The sequence below is a fragment of the Paroedura picta genome, chromosome 11 (genome assembly GCF_049243985.1).
Source record: "Paroedura picta isolate Pp20150507F chromosome 11, Ppicta_v3.0, whole genome shotgun sequence".
NCBI classification, from domain to species: Eukaryota; Metazoa; Chordata; class Lepidosauria; order Squamata; family Gekkonidae; genus Paroedura; species Paroedura picta.
The window spans coordinates 25,201,230-25,227,079 of record NC_135379.1 but is presented as its reverse complement, the minus strand read 5'-3'; the positions used below and the strand labels follow the sequence as shown (position 1 = coordinate 25,227,079).

Here is a 25,850-nt window from a genome sequence, read left to right as displayed (position 1 = left end):
GTATCCATCCCTAATCCTGAATAATCACTGAAAAATGCCCATGATTTGGATGACTTCACCGGATTGAGATTATTTTAGCTTCCTGGGGTAATCAAGGTTTTGTTACAACTTCTTAGTCTCTTATTTTTAATTTTGCCTCTGTTTTTCCCCAGTAGAATATGAACACATCTAGAGATGGTAGTAGGCAAGATATAGGGGCTTTTTGCACGGCTTCAAAATAGCACAATGGTTGCTAATTGAAAACGCTACTAATTTGCCTTAACGCACGACGTCGTAGACAATCTGCAACACTCCTGAAACCAATCAGCAAAAAGCGCTTCGTTGTAGCGCTTTTAGGGGAATCCCAAAAAGTGGATTCACCCTCCGGAAAGCGATACACTCCTGCAACCAATCTGCAACAGTAGCGAAAAAGACCTGTGCGTTCCCATTGTTGCGGTTTCTTCAAAGTCCCTCCTCCTGAGCCTGTCCTCCAAACTTCCGGCGAAGCGATCGCCATTTTTTTTTCCCCGAGCGAGTGGAGATCAACGCACCGGCGAGCCTCCGTTTAGCCAGTGAGGCTTCCCAGGCTGCAGTCCCTCCTCAGAGCTGTTTACAGTCACTAAGCACAAGAAGCCCGCAGAAGCCCGTTTGCTGATGTATTTTCCCTTTATTTTTCACACTGTTTCGGCTGAAAATCGCGCCCGTGAGGGGGGGGGGAGGGGGGGATTTTTTTTTCCCACTCGGAGGCAGCGTGGCCACGATCAAATGACAGCTTAAACAGAGGCTTCCCGGCTTCAGTCCCTCCCCTTCAGTCACTAAGCACACACATTTCACACATTCCATTCAGCCGAAAATCGGGCCCGTGAGAGGGGGGGGGATTTTTTTTTCACTCTGAGGCAGCGTGTTAACGATCAAACGATCAAACGACAGCTCAAACACCCCAGGCAGCTGGATGGGTCTCTCCGTTGCAACGAATCTACCCAGATTCGTTACAATGGGTCTGTTTTTTTTTTTTTTTTAAAAAAACCTTCCTTAAAGGGAAAGGGGCTGTTTGGGAGCATGCTAACGGCTGCCCATTGGCTGCTTGATGGCCAGGGGCGGGACGAGCTTGGCAATAGCGCTTCCTTTCTAGCGATTTCTGCCGAGACCAGAAGCCTGTGGGAAACGCTAAAAAACGCAACTGATTCCACTACAAAGGCAGGTATGCATAACGACGAATTCCACTATTTTAAATGGCGATTTTTCATTCAGTGACCAATTTGCAACAAAGATCCCCGTGCAAAAAGGCCCATAGTGTTTGGGTGGCAAGTTGACATGGATGGAGAGATTGTCAAAGAGGCACCTGGTTGCATTCAAATTCCCTAGGCCAGATGGTGTGCAACCAAGACTGTTCAAAGAACTGTCTAGAGAACATACAGAACCTTTGTCCATTATCTTCAGCCCTCTTGGAGGACTGGAGATGTGCCAGAATACTCTTTAAGGAGAGTGAATGAGGTGGCGGTAAAGAAGATGAATAATAGTCTTGGACTGTATCAACAGAGGCATCACATCAAAATTGCAAGATGCCATAGTCCTGCTGTATACCACATTGATCAGCTAGCACCTGGAAGACTGTGTACAGTTGTGCAGGCCTCACTTCCAAAAGGATGTGGGCAACATGGGTGCAAAGGAGAGCTACAAGGACAATCTGGGGCCTAGGGACCAAACCCTACGAGGAAAGGCTGAGAAACATGGGAATGTTCAGCCTGGAGAAGAGGAGACTGATTGCTTTCTTTAAGTATTGGATAGGTTGTCACTTGGAGGAGGGTAGGGAACAGTTCCTATTGGCAGCAGAAGATGACCTACAGTAATGTGTTTAAACTATGTGCAGAACAATACTGGCTAGATATCAGGGGGGAAATTCACAGTCAGTGATTCAGCAATGGAATCAGCTTAAAGCAGGGGGTTGGACTAGATGGCCTGCATGGCCCCTTCCAACTCAATGATTCAATAGTTTGTGAAGTAAAGTTTCTTGATGGGTTACTGGCACGAAGAGCCCATGAATGTTTGCGCTGTCCATGGCAGTTCATGGCATTTCATGAATGAATTTTCAGGCTAACTGTTTCTGCTCAAATGAACCATTCACGAAACTTTGAAACAACAGGAAGGGGGCAGAATTCTCCAGCCTTAAAAAAAAAAAAAAAAAAAACGAATAGAAGTCCTCCAAAGCTTAACAGGAATTGTTGACTGTCAATAACAGAGATTACATTCTGTTCTACAGAATCAAAATGCAATATATCAGCTTAGCTCTGCAGCCTCTCATCTGTTGGCTGCTTTCAGTTAAACAGAGAGGCAGGGAACCTGTTCAAAGCAGAGTACATTCATTTCTTCCTGATTGTGAACTCTTCTCCCCTGCTGGTGTCTGAATGGACACAGGGTTCTGTGCCACTCTGTCTGCTCACGCTAAGCAGAGGGGGTTAACTACTAGTTGCCTTGGCTGAGAACCCACATTTTGTACCCTCCTGATTGTGAACTTCTCTCCATTGCTGGGGTTTGGATGTTAGGTGGACTCAGGGCTCATTGCCTTTCAAGAGCCTTGTGGGACCAGTACTCCAGTATATCAGTCAGGTCTGTCAGTTTGTAGCCTCTGCATTTCTTTGCAAAGTGCATGTTTCCATTGCAATAATTCTATATTCAGGAGAGCAATGCCGCCTTTTTTTAACAACTACAGGTCAGTTTATATTTATTGCAGATTATATGTATTGCTCACCTGCAACTCCTCTGCCAAGGCCCTGGCCTCTGGAAGAGCAGCAGCTCCAGTGCAGAGGCCAGCATACAGTCCAGCCTTTGAATCAGGGGAATGACTTACCCTAGGCTGGCTGTATGAGCACACTGCAAATCAGTGGTGTCCTGGAAGGGCTTGAGGATACATGCCATTTGGGAGAGGGCCAACCAGTTGTTGGAGCTGATGCTGAATTTCTCCCACATATAGGGTGGTCGTGGAGGAGACAACATCCTGTGCCATGCTCATCTGCTCCACCAAACATGTTATCGTGACCTAGGCAGTGTGCCTGATCTCTTTCCCCCTGACTCTCACATAACAGACAGGCAGAACTGATGCCACGCAAGAACTGGGCAGCCAAGTGTCCATGACCATATATCCACAGATAATGTTGCCGCCACCCACCCACTCCTTCAGGCTACTTGGTATCATGGTGGTGATATTTTGCACCATGTCGTCTGCATCCATTCCCTGCCCATGGAACAAAACAACTTTGTAGCCTGGTGGCAAAACAGTCATGTCTTGAGTTCTAGCCCATGTCCTGAGAATTCTGCTGGCTGTTCCAGGGGTCCGCCATGAAATGCACAGTTCTGCCTTGCACTCTGGAGAGCTGAGCCTTGATAATTGCTACTGCAGTTGGTGAAAGGCTACGTCCTCCACAAGGGAGAAGGGTTGATCATCCACAGCAATCAACTTACTGATAATCAGATGAGTGACTGCTGGCTGGGCCCTCCACCTAACCCTTCATGTCCCACCCACAGCACCCCAAGTGCAGGGGGCCTTTCTTAGAGGAGGCCTCTTACTTCCTCTCCCTCTCCCTGCTGTGAAGGAGAGGGCCTCTTCTTCCTTCTGCAAGCCACCATTTTTTCCTCCATTGACAACATGGTTGTGTGCACCCTTTGTAGCTACCTACAGAGGATGGAAGAGAATGAGTGTTGGGAGTTTACACCCCTCCAGGAAGCACAGGTGCTCTCTAGCTATGGGTTGGGAGGGGCCACAGAGGAGTATACTCTAGGTGGGAGTAGCAACCGGAAGCTGGGATGTGGAAGGGGAGGAGGTCCTCCCAACCTCTGAGTCACTGCTGTCAGAGTCCTCCTCTCTAAAGGTTTGTAGGAATTGCTGGTGTCTCTAGGTGGTGCTAACAACTCTTTTGCCCCTGTGAAGTTCCCCAGGAAGGAGGCTCCAAGACACTTGGTGATGCCCTGCTAGAGTTGAGTTCCAATGTCCTGGCAGTGGATTTGGTGCCTGGGGCCAGGGGCCAGTGGTACACAGGGGGTGGAGGACTTATTTCCCCCACAGTGAGCACCCTTTGTATCCACTTTCACCCCCACGGCACACAGAGGTGTTCACACTCAGGAGGGGAGAGGATATAAATGCTGGAGACTTTTTCTGAGGGGGGGTCCATAACTGGAACTCCAGAAATTTAATCCACCCCCAGTTTGGAGAGAATGTAGAGGAGCCAGTCCTGACATCCCAACACTTAATATGGAAGCAACCCTAGAGAAACATCTGTTACTTAGGAACATATTTGAAATATGTTCCCCATGCATTATTTCAGTGTATGAACATATGTCAACAGTTGGTTGCAAACAGTATTTCTTCATTATGCAAGACAGTTTGCATCACTAATCACGTAAAATGGAAATCTCTGGAATGAATGGAAACTGCAGAACAGCCGTTCTCTCAGGATTGCCCCCAGTACTATCAAATGTGGATTATGCATTGTGAAGTGTGCCTCTTCTGATGGGTGTGTACTGGATCTGTGTATGAAACACCCTGGGGTGAGGACCGTGAGAGTTGTGGGAATGCTTCCCTTGCTGATGTGGCCTGGCTAGAGTGCTGCCAAACTATTGTAGGGTAACTTCAGGGAGCCTCAGTCAGAATTCCGGACATGCCTGCATTTCTCTCATTCAGAGCCTGCCTTTGGATACCTTTGGGGGACGACTGTGAGCACAGAAGGGATGCTTGCCTTGTTCCCAGGCGGGGGGTGGGGTCTGCCTAGGTGAAGTGTCCCTGTGAGTTTGGTGTCACAGCTAGTTCCTGAGCCATTCCAAAGACTCCTGTAAGCGCTGTCTTTTCCAGAGAGAGCACTGGGGAAACCTTGATAGGGGGGCTTTGTAATTGGGACCCCAGAAATTTAATCCTCCTCCAACTTGGAAGCATTTTGGAGTAGCGAGTAGCAAACTGAGGTTGCTTGTGTGTTTAGTGTGTCTTCCCCAACCCCAGGGCTGAGGACTGGTACCGAGCTGTGGAGCCCTCGGTACCAGGCCGCAGCAGGGGGAGGGAGGCACTGGTGCACCAGCGGACGTACCTCCCTCACCCCCCCCCTCCGCAGTGTGGCGCTCGCTGCGCTGGGAGCAATCGTCCGCTTCAGTGGCCGATTGCTCCTGGGCCCTGGCACAGTGAGCACCGTGCTGTGGGGGGAGGTGCAGGCGCTGGTGGGTGCAAACATGCAATCGTGGAGCTAGCGCACCAGCGCCCATGCCTCCCTCTTCCCCCCCCCAGTCCCCAGCCCAAAAAGGTTGAGGACCACTGTTCTAGAGCCTTCCAAACATTTTGTAAGTATTGGTCCTTAATTTCACTATATACAATGAGTGACAGGTTATCATATTCCTAAATTCTTATCTAAATAGTAGATGATGAATATTTAAAAATGATATCTACCCATTGGCAACGGATTAGTTACTTTGAGTATAGAATATTATCTCAATCAACAAATTGTACTGTGAGGACCAATTTCATGAGATGTGCAATCACTTATTCAGTTGTTGTAAGTCACGTATTCAGCCGTTATGATCATATCTCTTCCCTGTTCTTCATTCTTTGCTTCTCGAAAAAAAAACTCTCTCTTAAATTGATATTGTTATGCTGTGCCACTTTCAAACACCCTACTTAGTTGTAGCCATGAACAATGCCATCATTTTGGGAGAAACAACAGGAATGCAAACAAAATAGATTTGTGTTTTGTTATTTTAACTGAAAGCTATATTGACATAATGGAAATGGACCCATACTTTAAAACTCCTCTGTTCTTGAACAAAAGAATTTCTCCTTTACTAATTCTGAAAGTAACTTGTCACAGTGGGATTCTGAGGCCTAGTGAAATAATTGTCTTAGTATACTGCCTGCTGTGTTCAATATTGAGCGAAAATGCTCTCTGCATCATCTTATATCACTATTCTCCCTTTATTTAAATAATTTTAGTCAGTTTGTGGGACACAAGACCTTTATAAATTAACAGCAGGGAAATACCAAAGGTGTCAGATTGCATATTTATCATCTTTTTCGTGTAATACTTAAATATGTATTAAGAAGTGACTGACATAAATTAGGCTGATTTCAGAAGCCACAGGCTGTGGCTTGTAGAGGACCCCCTTCTGTTTGACATTTCATCCTTGTCAAAGATCAAATTATTTTAATTTAGGCTGCAAATTATAAGGAATGAAGACTTCTTTGTGGGAATTCCCTGTGGTAATCTGACTTTTGTTGTTACTGCTGCTTGTCTGTGTGCAAAAGATATAATATGCATGCAAATAAGGTTAAAAAATATGTACTATCTAATTATCCAGCCAGTACATTCCACTTGAAGACAGTGGGAGGCCTGACACACAGTATGTGTTTGATTCATTGAGGCCTGCAGGGTATTTACACAAGATTACTTTTAATTATGAAATTAATATCTGTTTATCAGGAATGTATAGCAGTGAGTGAGTATACACGAATGGAATTTTGTAGTAAAAGAAATCATCTTAATGTTTAATGCATATGTAAAATGTAAGAATGAGGAAGGTCTGACTCCACTACAGAAATTAAATATGCTTCTCACCCTCACTGAAAGAGATTCAGTTTAAAAAATTGTATGTTTGGGTATCCCAGCTGCCAAGTAATTTCAAGATATCTTGTTAGAGCTTTTTAGGCTCACTTCCATGAAGACTGCATGCAAATTTAAACTTTGGTTCATAAAAGCAAATATGGAATAGAGGCTGAAAAATCATGATTATTTTTATCTTCTCTCCTGATTTCTATTTTTTTTTAAGCTGGCACTGTGCAGAGCATAGAAATGACCATAACCAGAGGATCTGAAATCTACAATAAGCAGAGAAGATAGGGATGAAGAAAAGGCAATGCAATGACACCCAAGCAGAGAATTGTTAGAAGTGAGAGTGGTAGCATAAAGCAGCATGTGTGGGTTTGTTGAAGATGTGGCTCTTAGGAGGGCACTGAAGTAGTAGCAGCAAGGTTAGATCAATAAAGAGTTCTCAAAACTCTGAGAAAAGTTGTACCAGATGGGGAAAACTCTCAGGTTCCATCTACAAATTACACAGTTCTCTTGCTTGTTGGGAAACAACAGAAGGTCTTTGCATCATACATGTGATGGGGCTATTTGTGCCTTCCACATGCACATCAGCTCTTTTCTGTTTGCTATCAAAGCAGGCAGGAAGAAGCAGATTCAGCCTCCCCTACTACCATTTATATATCCTCAGACTGCCTGATGGAGTTGCTATTGACTCCAATGAAAAAAAATTGCAACTTATGTGGCTACATATAATTTTCACAGAGACTCCCTGGGGTAAGTTGAGGATGTAAAAACAGTGGAAAGGCAAGAAGCTACAGCCCTTTCTCCCTATGTGTTATGGTCACAATTAAGTGTGATGGACTCTAAAGGTGATATGTACCTTAATGTATAGGTGAACCCTAAGGGTGACCTGAGACATGTATAGTTGATTGAAGACAGTACCAAGTAGAATAATCTCACTTTCTTCCACATTGTAATGTCCATGTACTGGATTGTAGCATTTTTATAAGCTCTATGTGTACAAATTCCAAAATATATAGGTGCAAGGCCACTAGCACACAAAATCTAGGAAACATCTATATGTAGGATATTCATAGATGGCTCATGGGCTTAGAGGTAATCAAGAGGGTTCTGTTCCTTTTCCTACTGTTTTCATGATGCTTTTTAAAAAAATGTACAGTATGTAACTACCTATGTTTGCTGAAGGAGACGGCCACGCTCAGAGTGTGCATGACAGAGAAGCTCTGCCCAGGTGCATTTTGATGCACTATAGTGCATTTTGAATAGACTATAGTAACACAATAATTGCATATCACAAAATTATATACATCATATTAGATCTGTGGGCTTTGAAAGACATGGACACTCAACTCCAATCAACCAACAAGTTTACTGGAACCAGAAAACATTGTATTACAACAATGAGAACTGTGGAATTTATATACATATACTCAAACCTCCCACCAAGACACATAATTGGCTGTTAACAGAGCCCATAATTGGTCAATAAGACCGTTAGATGATTAACTGCAAACCCAGAACCAGCAAATACTTAGCAAGGTTTCAGGGTCCCAGTCTCCACTCCTGAGCTCGTGGTTTCTATTTGGCCACAAACACAACACGTAAGGTCTGGCCATTTGCTGTACAAGGGGAGAGAGTTGAACCTGAACACCAACTCATTCTGGACGAACCCATCCGCTAGATTTCCACCTATGCCATAATTGTGCATTTGATGGAGGAGAAAACCTCAGAGCAGGATGTCATCTCATCCATGATCATCCTGCATGGGGAAGAGGAGTTCAGGATCAATTCTGATAAAAAGCCCCGAAGACTCACCGTAGGGGCCGTTGCTGCCGCGGGTGAGAGAGCGGCAGAGGACACGCTGGCTGGGAAGAACTCCCAGTCCCAAGCACCTCCGGCGGTCGCGCATCGCGCGACGTTTGAAGGGCGGGGCTGAGCGGGCTTAAAAGAGGACGCCTGACGTGGCTTGTCATCTCATGATGTCATCTCATCCATGATCATCCTGCATGGGGAAGAGGAGTTCAGCATCAATTCCGATAACTGGCTGACTCTCTCCCAAATGGTGCATGTCCTCAAGCCCTTCCAGAACAGCACCAACATTCTCTGCACCCACAGAGCCAGACTGAGGCCAGTATCCCCCTGATTTGAGGGCTGAACATTTGGGGACTCTGGTCCCCAAGATATCTGTTCTGCCACAGATTAGAGCCTTGGCAGAGAGGGTGTAGGTTGTTACCACCACCAGGTTGCACCCCTCTGAAAGGAAAGGGACCACAATGGAAGCATGAGCTCTGCAAAGAAGTGTGGAGTCCACAGACCAGCTGATGTGGCCAGAGAGAACAATAGCTAGAAGAGGCTGGGGGTAGGAGGAGAAGCCGCAGCCTGGCACCTCTGCCTCAAAAGGACCAATCGGGGAGAAGCCTCACTACTGGTTGTCAGTGATGAACTGGGAGGTCCAGGCATGCCACGGCAGAATATTCAGCAGAGATGATGGTGAGGGAATGCCTTGCCAGGTCCCCTAAACCCATCTCCTGTGACCCTAGGAATAAGCTCTTCCAGGGTCAGATGCAATGGCTGGGGGGAGGGGAACATGGGAAGCATCCTGAACTGGTACTTTTTGCCACAAATCCTGCCAAGTGACAATATGAACTTTAGGAATAACAAACAATGCACTTAACTCCAGCGCATAACCTACTTTACAGATTGTTGTTAGGATAAAATGGAGGAGAGAAGGACACTGTTGTCAGTAATATTGGAACCCAGTAGGGAGAAAGGCAGGGTATAAATATCTAAACAAACTATCCTGGTACCCATTTATGCTCTTACTGATTTCTTCATTTATATTTCTTTTCTTTGTGCCAATAAGTGCGATGGAATCCAGCTAGACCTAAACAACATTTCCCTTGAAGGAATTGCTGTTTTGAATATTCCAAGCATGCATGGTGGATCGAATCTTTGGGGTGACACCAAGAAAAGACGAAGCCATCGTCGCTTTGAGAAAAACAGGTCCGATCAAAGAACCACTGTCACAGATGCTAAGGAACTGAAATCTGCATACCAAGGTGAGTGCCCAAGTGGGAATGAATAGTTGGTTCTGTGTTCAAACTTCCCATTTAAACGTGTGCTTTGCAAAGAATGGATAGCTGCTTAATGTATGAGAACAGCCTCGTTGTGATTTTTAAAGGTGGGGGGATTTATAGAAGAGTTTTAACTAGGTCAGGTGAAAAGTTTAAATCCATCAGCTATCCAAACAACACGCTTCCTGTCTGGGCTCAGATTCGGAAATTCTTTGACAGCTTCAGAAAATGATTTCTGTTCTCATTTTAGATGAATGTATTTTGTACTTCCCCCCCCCTTATATGAAAAGTTATTGTTTTAATAGAGATGTTTGCATATACACCTGGTTTTCAGTGTTTTACAAAATGACAAGGATTGTTCAAATATTTGCTCTGCGAAGTTAGGAAACCAGGGCAAATACACGTGTTCGTGTTAATCTCTGTGTTCAAGTTATTTACTTATGCTAAATAAATATGTTTGAAAATTGTTTTTATTTTCAGAGTGAATCAATAAAGACTAGATCTAACAAAACCCACATTTTATCAGAAAATATACAACCTAAACTTTTTCTTATTTATATTTCTGTTCTTCCTGATGTTTTAATTATACCAAATAGGCTTTGAAATCAATGTTCAAATTTGGTTTTTAGTTATAGGCACAGGTATAAATGGAATCCATTTTGATTTTGCAGCTGTTCCTGTAATTTCATTGCAACTATGCTGATTGGACAAATGCTGGGTCCTACTTGGGTCTTTTTATTATCTGTATCTTAATGACAGAGAGATGTTGTGTGCTGAACATTCAGAACAGAGATGATTAATGGAAATGCAGTATGGAATGTCCCTAGTAGGGGTTGGCGCTTCGGCGCCTGAAGCAGCCGTTTGCTTCCTCCACAGCCAGGCCTGGGGGGGGGGGGGGGAGAAGTGCCGGCGTTAGCATGCCGGTGTGTGTGCGCCTGTTATATATTCTCCATGTTACATATTGAAATTTCTTATTTTACTTTGTGAAATCTGTTTTGCCAGTCTGGTGTGGTTGTTAACAATGGCAGCTTCTAATTTATTCATTTATATTTAAATATATTAACTGACGTGCCTAGCTGTGCCAGCTCAAGGCAGTTTACAGTAAAACCCATAAAACAGAATAAAATAACTTACACTGATAGGAGCAAAATCTGGAGAGCCGGGTTTGATCTCCCACTCCTCCACATGCAGTTATCTAGGTGACGCAGCCCTGTTAGAGCTGTTCTCACAGGAGTTTCTCTCAGAGCTCTCTCAGCCTCACCTACCTCACAGGGGAGATGAAGGGAAGGCAGTGGTAAACCACTCTGAGACTCTTTCAGGTAGTGAAAAGCATGGTATAAAAATCAGCTCTTCTATTAATGAGCATATTTTTAAACATTTTCTTACTCTCTTTAAGTACAACAGTGTTATGACGTTATGACGTTCTAAGGGTTTTTTTTAATTACATTCGGAACACTTTTTTAGGGATGGGAAAAGTGATCAATGGCACAGAATGGTGGGATTAAGGGGCACAGTTAAGATGCAAGCAGGCACCATTTTGCAAAAACACATTTTTTGGAAAAGGGAAAGGGAGCAAAGCACGGTGGGAGGCAGCCTGCATCAGACTCAGTGCAGAAAGCATGTCGCAAATTTCAGCCTGATAAATAAGGGGAGGAAAGCCCAAATGTGGAAAGGATAGAGTCGACTCACAGTATCCAAAGGAAATCCAAAGTGAGGATAAAATGCGGACACAGTCTCCAGTCTCCATGATCATCTCTTCATAGCTGTCCTTTTTACGGAGTAAGCTGAATGAGTTGTGATGGACAGCAGTGTCCAAAGTGCTGCCATCTGGTTTGCAATGACAATCTCTGCTTTTTAAAAATCCGATCCATGGATCTATACATTTGAAAAATAGCATAGGGCCTCATGTTTCTGTTTATGTGAAAAATAAATCTTCTTCATGCACATGTATACCCAACTGCAAATTAAATTTTTCCAAAAATATTTTAGTAAGCTAATGTCTATGATCTTGAAGCAGCATTTAAGTCAAATGTCTAGTAGATGAACTGAAACCAACACTTTCTTTATTGCTTTATAGGTTATTAGAATTCTTCCGTTTTTTGAAAGCTGCATGTTTTGAAAACGTTGTTCAAAGACTTCGCAGCAGTTGCCCGAGAGATTGGCTCTAACCAATGCCATAATCTTCACTATAACTACTGACATTCCACTTTTGTCTTCAAACCAGATGTCATCCATTACTGAGAACATTGTCTCCACAGGTGCATTAGTGTCTCCATATGCCAAAACAAATTCAGCAGGCAACATAGGATTTTACAATGTACTTTTAAAATTATTTAGACATTTCAGTATCTAACAGACAGGTCTTACCATCATAAAGCCCCATCCCCCCCCACAAAAAAACTTGTTTATGTGAAAGACAGACCCCCCCCCCCAAAAAAAAAGACCATAGAAGGAAGTGAGGCAAACTTTTTCATAAATGCCCATGTTTCAAAAAGAGAAAACCACCCATGTGAACTCTGGACATGAATAAAGAGAAATATCCTCCTTAACACAGAGATATTATTTCAAACAGTAATCTCATCATTGTTATAATGAAAGGCAGGTTTTGCGCTCATTGTGCTGTTTATTTATGTTCATATTTTTAGACTGCCACTTCCAGAACACCGGCTCATGGCGGTTTACAGAAATCTAAAACTCCCAAAACAATAAGATCCCAATAAAAACCCAAGATGGCAGTAAAAACACAACAACAGGCTGAAACCACTAGACCATGCCCACCCCCGGCCCCCACGTGTTCAGAACTGTAGTGCTTTATTTTTGTCCATAGAAATGTAAGATGCTGACAGGGGGAAAGGGACATAATTGGGTGAGTGGGATCTGCTTGATAGATAGTGATGTCACTGTTATTGACCTGTAAAGCACACAGGAAGCCAGAAGGAGTCCCCATCCAAAATGGATGACATATTGCACCCATAAGTTTTTGAACAGTTCTGCCGTGATGACTGGCCATAGACTTTAAGGTCATATTCTTTCATTCTTGCCACTCATTATGTGTGTAATGTTTTCTGACCATGGTGACTGTGGTCCTGCAGCCCTCAGAACCCATATGTTCTTAGGATCTGTGTATCTAAGACCTTGAATATGAAGGTCTTCATATAACAATCCCTAGTCTTAACACAGTCCAGTACATTATACTTCATTCATATAAGTAGTTTTTGCAACCATGTCTCTATTTATTCTGTCTATGAATGACAATCTGGGGGGAGGGGGCTTAAAACTCTTAGCTTAGTTATTGTGATTTTTAAAAATATGCCACCCTTACTTTACTCCTACAAGTGATCTTGTCTATCAAATTGTATCCCATCATATTTTACAAAAAGTCTATCTGTGGGAACTGTCAATACTTGAGGATTTTTTACCCCCTTAAAAAAAAAGTGCATTCAGGTATGCTTTGGGCATTAGTTCCATTCCATGATGCCACTGAACTCTTACATGTAGAGATTTATTCAGTTTATTTTTTAGGAAACAGGTATAGCATATATAATTTTCTTTGCAGATTTCTTTCCTGGAACATTTTTTCAGTTGTCTTTCTTTCACTGTTCTGTTGGATATTGTAAATGAATGCAAAAGAATTCATACAATTCACACAAATTGATTAAATTTTAAGCTATCTTTGGCCATTGATTGCCTTCCATTTCATCTTATGTAGTACCAGTCTTCTCTCTTACCTTAGTGTAAGATGAGGAGGAGAAGGTGGTGGCAGCAGCCACTGGGGAGGAGCAAAGTGATATACCAAACTTCAATTCCAAGTGTGTTAAAGGCATGTGTGAGGATCACAACACTGAGAAAATGCACTGAACTCTCTTCTTGAATTTCTTTTGTAGCATCGTTATGTTCTGAACATGGTGACAGTAGTTTGAACATACACTCTCTGTCCTGAAAGCAAATACCTCAAAATAGCACGCAAGTGAATCCAAACCACGTCCCCCACACTTTAGAATATAATCCTAGCTCCATCTGTTTTGTCATTAAGGAAACCATTGCAGTGTTCTGCCATGATGGGTTCTTCTCACTCGAGATTCTACTGATCACATTTTTGCTTGCTCTTGACTAGACATGATAGGCATTCAAATTATGGGATGGGGTTTTTATGATGTTATATGGGGGGGCTATACTGTACCCCACCATGAGCCTGCAGAGAGTGGCAGACTAAAACTAAGAAATAAATAAAAATAAATAAATATCTTCACATTGCTCTTCTGATGGGTATGGGAAATATATACTTATAGGACCACTATTCTAACTTATGCAAGGAAAATTAGGCATCATGTTATAGTAAAATGTCTGATTTTAGAAGGAAATACTAACCTTTATAATTTACCTGAGAGAGGTCCTTGCTTGCTCACCTGTGAAGCTCTTTGTCTGGTTACTATCCACTGTATTAAGGCATGGAAATGTCAGTCTGATACTTTTACCTGTCCAGAATCCTTCCCAGATGCCCTGGACTTCTCCCACCTGCCCCAGTGCATGGGGCACAAGAGCACCCCAACTGATCTTGGACAGGCAAGGGGTCCTGAAAAATAGCCAGCGGCAATGCTGTGGGCAGGCCAGCAAGCAGATGCCCCCAAGCCCTAGAGAGACAGGCGACGGAGACACATGCTGGCAATCTTGCCAGCAAAAGAGCTAGAGGAACCAGGTCTAGAAAGGAAGCTCCTGCAAGACATGCTCACACAGAAAGGAAGGGTGAGAGCAAAGGAATTGGTGGAGTTGGCGGGGGGGGAGCAGCCCACAATCACCAGCAAACAGACCCCAAGCTCCCATGCCTGTCCCATGCTCCAGCATTTGTACAGGCAGGGAGGGCAAGGCCATGAGCATTTGTCAGCCAGGAGGGATGAGCCACCTGGCATTCTGCCAGCTCCTGGGTGTAATCGCAACCACCGCTTTAAAACCTTAGGAGTTTGAACATGTGGGTGGAGGCACAGGAAGCTGCTGGCTTTAAAAAGCGGGATAAGGGAAGTGCTCAGGGTCAGATGCAAGGAAGTGAGTGGACAATTGATGAGGGAGGAGGAGAGACAGTAAGAGAGATGGAGAAGACAAGTCATGGAAGGAAAGAGATCAGACAGAGTAGAGTGAGAACAAGAGTAACACCAGAGAGTTGGGGAGGGAAGTTGTGAGAGGAGAATGTTGGAGAGGGGTAAGGAAGAACAGCAGGCTCTGGCTAGCCAATGGAAGAGGGCTGCAGGGCCAGCAGAGGGTGCTGCATGCTTAGAAGGACTCCAAGGTCTTCACATATCTTTATCTTATTTCTTAGTGAACAGTCCCTATTTCCTTTCCCATCCATTTGCTTGAATGACACAGCCTACAGAACTCAGGGGAGAGAAAGAAATCATTCTTATGTCCTGTTTTGAAAATAGCACATGAGAAGCTAATGGTAGTTCAGAATTAACAAACTGTTTTATTTGACTTTGACCTGTTAGGTGTGGTCTAAGCTTCCCACTTCCCTAACCCAAGATTCTTCTTGCTCCTCTTCTTTTTGAATGTCCAGTCACTCAAGGCTGTCAGACCAGGTCATAGCATTAGCTGTTTACTTCATACCAGCATTAAAAACCCAGGCCAGCATAAAAACATGAAGCATTAAAAAAAAGAAATACTGACAGTTGAAGATAATATTTTCCAGACTAAATTAGCATTACAAAATCAATGCCTTGAGTAAAAGCCTGGGAGAACGGGAATATTTTGGCATGGTGCCCAGCAGAAAGGAGTGTGGATACCAGGCAAGCCTCAAGAGGAAGGGCATCCCAAAACCAAGGTTCGCTATTGAAAAAGCCCTGCCTCTGGTTACTATCCACCTTACCTGTGAAGGTGGGACCGAAAGAGTAGAGATTGTAGGGCAGATCTTAACTGGCAGAGTGGGCAATATAGGAGGAAGGCTTTAAAGTTAAAAAACAGAACTTTGAATTGTCCCAAGAAACGAATGGAAATCCAAAGCAAATTTTTCAGCATTCGGCTGATACAATCCAGGGTTGCTTGGAATGACCTGGCAACCAGTGGGAGATTGGGGGGGGGGGTCTTGGAGGCAGCCATCAACAACAGTGTGATATCTGTTCCAAAAAATATGGAAATGACATTACACCACTGTAGGAATTTCTGGCAATTCCTAAAGAGAACTGACTGCACCATTGGCCTCACAGACATGTTTGGCCTAACGAGATTCTGATAACTTTAATCCTGCTACTGACAATAGCTTGGGTGCTGCGTTTTGGAAGAACTGGAGTTTCTAGGAGCCCCACATAAAGCGTATTTCAGTATTCCAACCAGGACATAATCTGATGGATTATCATGGCCAGATCATGTTTTCCTATGTCTATTATATCAGCTGAAGCTGGTAAATGGTGTGCTATAGAGCAGGGGTAGTCAACCTGTGGTCCTTCAGATGTTCATGGACTACAATTCCCATGAGCGTCTGCCAGCATTTCCTTATCCATGAACATCTAGAGGACCACAGGTTGACTACCCCTGCCATAGAGGAGCTCTAGATGGCCAACTGCAGGTTGGAACACATCAGAACTCAAAAATAAATGTCTTTAACTCTGAACCTCACTGATTAAAAATTAACTTCTGTCAAACGGAGACTATGTCTACAATCCTAAAACTACGTTCCTGGGAGTAAGCCCTATTGAATAAAACGGGACTTACTCCTGAGTAGACCTGCTTACAGTTGCTCCCTTAGTTGGTTCATCTATTGATTATGCCCATTAAATATGGAAATACCAATCAATTCACTAGTGCCACAGTAAGAAATATAGACTATTCATTTGTGAAATTCTGATTTTTATCATAAGGATTTAAGGCAGTAAAGCTTAGCATTTCGTAATGTAACCTTTATGCAAATCAGTCACAGCAACAAAAACTAGGTGGCATTTCCCAGTTTCTTGCACAGTCTTCACAAAATAGTTTTCTAATGAAAAGGAGACGCATAAACTTGTTTGACTCCTTATCACTCCAACAAAAACGAGTTCCAGGATTTTATATCTTTTCCTTTTTTTTTTCTAGACAGCTATATAACAATGCCATTCCTCATGCTGTTCATGCTAGTTAAATGGATTCTTTCTTTTTCAATTATCTAGCAACATTTTTGTCAATTATCTAGCAGCTCACATTATCAAAACTTGCCATAAACTAGGTAGTTCAGTCAGATTTCTATAATGATGGAACATATGTTAAAAAGACCCCCATGTCCCTACAGAAATCAAATATGTGGCCCAGGCCAAACGAGGTCTGATACATGCACTATTAAAGGAATCTAGTTTCTGAATTCAGTGCTTCTAAATTCAGTGGTCACAATGTCACCCTTTCTTTCAAGCTGTTGCAAGTACTTCCTTCTTTTTATGAAGTCTTTCCTATTATCTTTTGTTTTAGCAGAATCCATTCATTTCCAGAGGAGAGATCTGCTCTTCCCATATGTGTTTCCTAAGTGAAAGTGTACTTTTTTCTCTTTTCAGTCATGGACCCAAGCCAGAACCAACACTGATATTCTAAAGGCACTTTTGAGAAAAGATGGGATTTTGAAATGGGAGGCTATTCTGAGACTAGACTCAAACAGTTTTCACATATTCCTTTGTAATACTTTATGTGTGGCGAGAGTAACCCTGACACAATAACAAACAAAAACAGAAAACCAAAACAGTTCAGACCAAGCTTGGGAGAACTTTTGTTGGAAATAATGGAGAAAACACTGTCAAAGGTTAAGTTCAGACATTCATAAAAACTTTTCCTCAAGTCTTGTTGGTTTTGTTATAGAAAAAACTTTAATAGTAAACTTGACAATACAGACGGTTTACCTCTGGCCATCCCCGTCCCCCCCCCCAATGTCTGTGGAAAAAATGCACATCCTGACTCCCCACCTGCTAAATGCAGGGGGAGTCCGTCTTCAGCATCTGAACCAAAACTCACAAATATTACCAGTATTTTTAACCCTTCCTGGCTTTGTTGCCAGGAAGTCTCCCAATTCAGTTTGAGGAAACTTGCCCCACATGAGGAGGTGAACCTCAATCCCCCAATTGACCTGGAATACAAATTCCACAATTCTCATTACCCCAATCATGTTTTAGAACAGTCATCCATCTTGCCCTCTGTGGCTGGTAGGTAATTGGTCCTCTCTGTTCAACTCAGTTTTCAAACTCAAGGATTTTTTAAATGTGGATAATTGATGCCATTTGCATCAAAAATCCTACTCTGTCCCAAACAATAAATAGAGATCTTGGTTTTACACTGATGTGGAGCATAATCTTATTGTTAATAAAGCAAAAATGTTTTAAAAAATGAAATGTTAACAGTTCATTGTCTGTACTGGCTCAGGTAATTGCTTAATCAGGTTCTTAGATCTTCAAATAGGCCTTGTTTACTTATTCTAGCTGTCAGTGGACCACAGAAGCAGCTTTCTTGCAAGGAGCAGCTTCTAAGGTCCTAGCATTGGTGGGCTACACAACAGATGGTAAGATAACCTTGCTTTGAGTTTTGTTAAGTAAGCATATGTCTAAACATTGCTGTAAAGATTCTAGAAACATGCTTCAAGGACTTCTGATAATCAAGGCCAAAAAAAAAAAAAGAGGTGTTTTAGTAACACACATGAATGACAGCAAGGGTGTTTGTGACCCAGTTACTTGGAAATAGCTGGTACAGAAACAGTTGGCACTCAACTTTAAATAAAACTATAGAACTCTTTGAGCCTCTCCACTCTCGCTGTGTAAATGTGAAAGTACTGTAAATCCTGTTGACAGTTATTGCCGTATCTATTGGCACACAGTCAACAGCTATTTGAAAAGTGTTGTGCAGCAGAGCCAGTGCCCATTACCTGTCTCCCTATATTTTCTTACAATTTATTTTCACCCCAGCAGGCAGCACCCTCACAATGCCATTAATTTATAAGGCAGCTTGTTCTTTCCAATGCTGCCTGTTTACAATATGCTCATGTAAACAACCACGTAGTTTACTGGCAATGCATTTACAGTGTCAGAAGGAAAACCACAATTGAAGGTAGTGGGAGGAAAGGGAATTGGTCAAGAGTGCCTAAACCTTGTGATAATTCTTATTTTCTTTAAAATGTAGAAGTCCCTAAATAATGTTACTGAAGTAAGCACTGGGAAGGGTTATGACTGCAAATACAGGAGCGTCTCATTTACAATGAGACACTAGAGGTAAGATTAGTGGCATATATATGTCTAAAAGAGCAGAGTGTGTGTATTGGCTGATTACTTAAGGCATGCATATTGAGGAGGTCAGGAATATTTTTATTTCTATTGCACTTTTACAAGGCACAGTTTCCGTTCTGAAAAAAAATCTTAGCCTGTAAATAAACAATAGCAAACACAGTTACAGTTAAATAGCAGCAGGTAAGCCATACAATAGAGCAAAAACAAGAGGAGGAACGACTCAATGTACTGAACAGTCACTTTAAAGCACACAATGATAAACAGATTATTATAAACAGAATATGTTACTGTGTGTGATCATAGAGGCTCATGTACTCTAGACAAGTTCCAGTGTAAATGGTTTGGCACAATCTCTAAGCAGAACAAATGAACTAAAGCAGAACTAGGCAGAATGAATGACCTAAAGTCATTCATAGTTTAAGTTCTACATCCACTTAAGGAATCTACTGTAAGGGAACTGCTGATGGTTTATCTGAAATATCTACAGACCCACATTTGTTCCAGAAAACTGGTACCCAGTGTAGGGATCAACAATTAAACCAATATATCATTAAAACATCAAAGAGTAACCATTAAAACTGGCACTGCTAACAAAGCAGTGAAGGTACATATTTGGAAAGAATACTTAAATAAGTGGTTCTCAAACTTGGGGTCGCTTGGCCCCTTCCCTGGGGTGGCCAGGTTGCTGAACATTGTGGCGTGTGGTGGAGGTGGATGGTGGCAGCAGCGGGAGACGGGCAGAGGTAGCAGAGCCATGGCAATGGCTGCCTCCATGCTGCCTTGATTGTTGTGCACCTGTGTGCTCATGCGCACACCACCCGCACACGCACTGCCTCACCCACCTCCGAAGTTAGGGTCGCGGCAAAGGCAAGGTTGAGAATCACTGACTTAAATGGAGGGAAATCAGATACAAGGCTCATTTCAGGGACACATTTCAGGGTAAGAGAACTGGCAAAACCAAGCAGTAGAAATAATATCAGCAATATTATGACACCTTATAGTAGAATTCTCACATTATGATACATGTATTCCAAGGATGTACAATATAACGCTTTTCACTCACGAAGGGGGAAAGGCTAGAAACAAAAGAGACACAGTGAAAGATAAAGCATAGTATATAATTATCTATTTGTTTATTTATTACATTTATAGATCACCCTCCCTTAAGGCTCAGGGTGGTTAACATGGAACGCAAGCAAAGAACAATACATCGAACTCCATGACTATATTGAATAAAGCTAACAGTAATAATAATAGCAATGAACAGAGAAATAACATCCTAACAGTAAATAATCTAACAGACCCATGGTTGGTCAGTATATGGGTTCACGGGAGGGAGGTTCAGGGCCCAGTCGATGTTGATTAGCTTTGGTCAACCCCAACCAAATGCCCTTTCCCAAAGTAATGTATCCAGGTGTTTGGACAACAAGTAATCCATAGGTAAATGCAAAGGAGAAAAGTAGTCTTGAACCAGGGTTTTGCCAGTCACAAAATGAGTTAATTCTGGACAGGCCAAAGCTTCACATGTAGAGGACCGAGTGCAGCAAAGCCTTACACCTCAAGGTGATAAAAACAGAGAATGGTGACACTTTGGGGACATAGTTTATCTCTAATTTTAGGGCAGGACAGGTGAGACACAACCCTTTACAAAGCAAAGTGAGGAAATAGGGTGGTTTTTAAAAAAAATATCTGAAGGGGAGGAGGAGGGAGGATCATGGTCCTGGGAATATTTGCAAACGAGCAAAGAGAATTGAAGTTGCCAGGCAGAGAAAAGTATGTGTGGATGCAACCTGAGATATTTAATTGAGCTAGGGGTTTGGCAGGTAATGTGAACATCCCAGATTAGATCAATCTTGAACCAAGAACCTTTTAACAAACAATAATGCAAAGGTTGGTTCTGTCTTTGAAAAGTGTTAACACTTACAAACCCTTTTGTGTCTAAGTACAATACTGATTAATGATCTAATAGCTAGGTACTTGGCAAAGATCAGTTTTTCTCTGGACTTGCTAGCATCAGTAAAATCAAGCAGATCTCTGGAGTTGTGGCATATAAATATTCTAAATAATAAATATAAATAATGGTATTATGAAATTAGGCATAAATCCACTCTTGTGCTGGCTCTTATGTCTTTGTTGGCTGAAGCTTGCTAGTTTGCCCAAGCAATGATGAAGAGAAGACAGGCTGAGCTCAACTCCGAGAATTATAAACCAAAATGGAGACAGCTTGGCAAAATGTCTTGGTGGCATCCCAAGAAGGCTTTACTTACTACCCAAATCATCATAGGAGGATACAGAGTATCCAGAGAAGATTTCACTAACAGGCAGGTGCACACTGAATAAGGTTTTAAATTTTTATTTATTATTTGTTTGTTTGTTTATTTGTTTATTTATTTATTTTCACATTTATATACCACCCTCCCCAACGTCTCTTCTTAGGACCAAACAACAGCAGAACCTGCAGACAGGGTTGCCAGTTGACCAGATGCCCTGCATGGCCATAGTTAAAAACAGTTTGACCTATGGAAATAATCTGGTTTAGCTTCTCATGCCATACAGAGAATATTATCTACTGCTCAAATCTACAGATAAAGCTACTATAGGAGTCAAAACAGTTGACAACTGTGCTGAAAATAGTTTTTTAATAGATTTAATAGATTTCACCATTCTATTATTCCGCATAGATCTGAACAGAATCTTTTTCAAGGCAAAATTCTGGCATTTCATCTGAAATAGCATAAACAATTCAAATTTCACTTCTTGAATAAAATCTGTCCTCCACTGTAGTTACTCTGGTTACTCTTTGCAGCCGCCTTCTACTTTTTAATAGCTATTTGATATTGTTTTTCTCTTTCGATTTGATTTGGCAATGAATTTAAGAAAAGTAGGAAAATAAGAATTTATTCTTTTAAAAGGCATCATACTGTGGGAAAGTGAGATGAGAAAAGAACAAAGAACACAGTTACATGACATTGATAGAAGAAAAACATCCATTCAGTAGTGCTGTAGAAGAGGTCTACAGGTTCTCAAATGTAATGTGAATTTCAGAACAACTTAATAGAAACCTGTAGGAGCAGAGAGCCACTAATCAGATAAAGTATATGATATGCTGAGGATATAATATACCACTTTATGAGACCATACTCAATGCTTGTTCATAAATGATATAGGATCAGGATAACAACACATTATTGAGGATAATGAAGACTAAGCACACTTTGAAGCACTTCAGAAGCCATTCACCGAACTGAGTGAATGGCTAACAATGTGGAAAATGAAGTTCAATGTAACCAAGTCTAAAGTGAGCAACCCCCCCCCCCCTCCAAACCCTAACAAAATACAGAGAGGACAGGGAACTGATTAGGGAGCGTGTCTTGTCCATCATAATTCAATGTACACCAGTAGTGGAAAAAGCAAATTCCAGGGATTGTTAGAAAGGAAGTTGAACATAAAACAACAAGTGTAATTAAGTCCTTGCGTGAATCTATTATGAGGTTATACTTGGAATACTGTGTACAGTTCTGATCACCCTGTCTCAAAAACAATATAGTAGAACTGGGGGAAATAAAATAAAGGGAACCCAAACTGACATCTATGTATGGAAAGGTTAAACATACAGTGGTATAGTTTAGAAAACATTACACCAAAGGGGAGATTTGATGGAGGTTTTAAAAAATATGTCTGGTGTAAAGTAAATGGCCAGGGAGTACTCTCCCTGTGTCCTATAATGCTTTGGGCATCAGATTCAGGACATAATAATAAGGTGGCTTTGAAATGGCACAAAATAAATTCTGGTTAATAGTGATTTGCCATGAAGCCTCCATATTCAAAGGCAGAAAATGTATTGCTTTTGCACCCTGCATCTGGACTTCCCAGAGGACCCTACAGGAGACAGGATGCAGCATTAGGTGGATCCTTCTTCTTGTTTGGCAGTGTTACCCTTAAACTCTCATCTCCCCAGTGTGTCCAAAAGAATTCAGAAACAAAATTCCTGTCTCATTTCCATTACCTTACAATGAGCATTTCCACTCCTCTCTCAAGTGTGACTGGCTAAAATACATAGATAAAGAAGCCCTTTGAGTGGGATTAGGGTCTGCTTAGGACAAAGTCAATCAATCTACAAACAGAAATTTGAGCTCAGGTCCACAATGAGAAAGTATGTTCATTAATAAGGGACAGCTAAAGCAGCTTTCACAGAACATGTTTTAATAGACAAACATTTGGTACCCCCAATTATCTCCAGTGGTAGGAGAACTGTGCCAATTATATGAAGATATTTAAATCTAGTTTTTCACACTCATCATAATCTTCTGCATTTGAAATATGGTACACTGAATCAGACTCCCATCAATAATATACTCTGCATAAATGCCAAAGGGAACAGAAATTTTCTTTTGATCATCCATACTAAACATTTCTTCTAAAACTGATTGTTTCTCGGCAACCGCTGAAGAAAATGCAAGCATATCTCATTTGTATTTTTGGAAGACTATTAATCTCAGAATTCAGGTGCCCAGAGCAGGGTTAAATGGATAATATAGTGTCAGACATCTCTAGGGAATACATGTCTGCAGTTAAACAAATTGAAGAGCGATGACAGATTTTGCTGCCTTCTCATATAAAGGTCAGCAAGAGAAACCATCTATTTGCCATTACAATACAACTGTGAATCTGAACCAAACCCAAATTCAAACACCTTATCATACTAAAGTCAATCCTTTTAATGTAACCTTTTTATCATCACTATCACTCACACCATTGAAAGGGTCTCCTAATGCCAAAGAGCCTCAAAAGGATCAGATTTTTCAGCAGACCAAATCTTTCCACGTTGAGACTGAATTTTTTTATTAGCCACGGAAATGTTTTCATAGATCTTTAAAGGTTTCTTAACACACTATGCTAAAATGCGGTGATTATTTGTTTTCTTTTCTCAAGAAAAGCAATACCTGCATTAGTAGGGATAACTGGTAATTTGTTGGCACCATCTTTAAGAATAGTAACATTTTCATTTTAAAAAAAACTTGGAACCTTTTCAGAAGCACAAAAAGAAGTGATTAATAAAAATGGCAACAAAACCTAGATCTTATTTGAGAACAGAGCAGGTGTTTCAACTTTGTCAATTAAAAGGGGAAAGTCTTATGAAAGCATTAAGATGGAGATTACATAGCCATTTGCTGTCTCATGCTGGCTTTTTACAAGTGATACATCCAATTACTTAATTAATTTCCAATACTATGACATCATAACAGAGGTCAGGAAAAAAAAAAACCTCTGAGCTTCTCCACACCTGCAAGTGCTTCATGAATTAGCCTTAAGAGGGATTCCACATATCAGCATATAGTCACAGATTTCCCAGCTTCTGAAATAGGCTTTAGATATTTGAAATGTGGGAGATGTCTCTCTTTCTCTGTGTGTCTTTGGGAATATACATGTGTTGTAGACACAGAGAGACAGCACGTGAATTTCTCTTCCACAGGAGTAGATGTATACAGTTTAGATATTCCAGGCATAGGAATTCCACCCATATTTAAAATGCCTGAAGGCATTCCTGGTTTAGTGCTTCAGTGCTAAACGTAGTGCTCCCTATACTGATAGCACATTGAGCTAGTGTTTGTCCAGTTTTGCACCTCACCGTAAAACCCCGTGAGGGTTTATTGGGGTGGTTGGCACTTTGCTGATTCCATGGAATGAAAAGATGTTGAGTTGTTAATTCATCCACCTTTTACTAGAACTAAGATTAGGTTAGATGTTTCCCACACCTGTCTCTAGGGCTGCCCACATCCCTTTCAAAGAGAATTAGATGCACTCTAGGGTAATGTGTCTGCAGCACAGGAGAAGATTAAACATTAAATCTAGTAAGGTTGGAGTAGAAAGATTTATGGGAGCACTTAATGAAAGCTAGTATCTTTACAGACTTGAAGTGAGGTTTAATCATAACCTTACAAATGGCAAGTGCTAGCATTTGGTTAGCAAGCAGTCTCACTAAAAATGAAAAGGTATAATTCCAAATAATGTTATCTCATCTGCTTATGGAATGTAATATGATCAAAATTAGCAGGGTGCTTCCATAAATTAAATGTACTTTTTAGCTATACTGGTTATAGTGTTTCCATTGAAATGGTGATTTTTATCAATCAAAGCTTCTCTGGTCTGATGATGCTCACAGTTCTTACATACAAAATGGGGTAATCCTCCAAATTTGCTATCAAGAATGTTTCCTTGTTAGGATCAGGCTTTAAGATAAGATCAGGAGCTTAAGATAACTGATAGTTCAGTCACAAGGCCACTAGAGCAAGTTAATTTTAATAACTTGAACACATAAAGCTAGAAGTATTTTTAAAAAGTACTATTATGATTGATTCAGGAAAACCCAGATTCTCATATTGTGAACCTGATGGCATTTACTTTGCAAACTGTAGAACACGATCCTCTGTGTGTTTACTTGGAAGCAAGTTTCACCGAGACTTGCACAGTGTGCATAGGAGAGCTGTCTTAATTTATGTTTTGAAGCCAGCTCATTTGCTCTGTCTAAATGCTAACCATCTGTTGGCAACTTTTAAAACATTACAAGTAAGACAATCAAGCTAAAATTATTCATTTCAAAAAAGGCACACTTTCTATCTTCAATGAAGTTTTTAAGTTACGACAATTACTTTGAAACAGTGAATATTCTGAAATGCAACAGACCACACATTTTTTGCATGATTTTACGAAGAATTTATACTCAACTTTTTTTCTAGTTTAAGGAGTCTTACCATCACAGTAAGTGGCTTATAATCACGTTCCTTTCCTCTCCCCACAGCAGGCACCTTGTGAGGTAGGTGGGGCTGAGAGAGTTCTGTGGCTGGACCAAGGTCCCCCAACAGCCTTTCATATGGAACAGTGGAGACTCAAACCCAGTTCTCCAGATTACAGACTGCCACTCTTACAGTCTCCCACTGTACCCTACTAGTTAAAAGACCACAGACACAGGAAAGGGGAAGGGTTTCCTCTAAAACAAGAGTGGCATT

At 41.6% G+C, this 25,850-nt stretch overlaps 1 protein-coding gene across 9 annotated transcripts in view; it reads left to right on the top strand.

Annotated features, from left to right (window-relative positions):
- DGKB (diacylglycerol kinase beta) overlaps positions 1–25,850 on the top strand; it is a 272,726-nt gene that overhangs the window by 201,411 nt on the left and 45,465 nt on the right. For all 9 annotated transcript variants that reach the window (XM_077304457.1, XM_077304458.1, XM_077304456.1 and 6 more), the window contains one exon: positions 9,421–9,616. In XM_077304457.1, the coding sequence (XP_077160572.1) occupies positions 9,421–9,616 (196 nt within the window). The remainder of the gene's footprint in view (positions 1–9,420; positions 9,617–25,850) is intronic.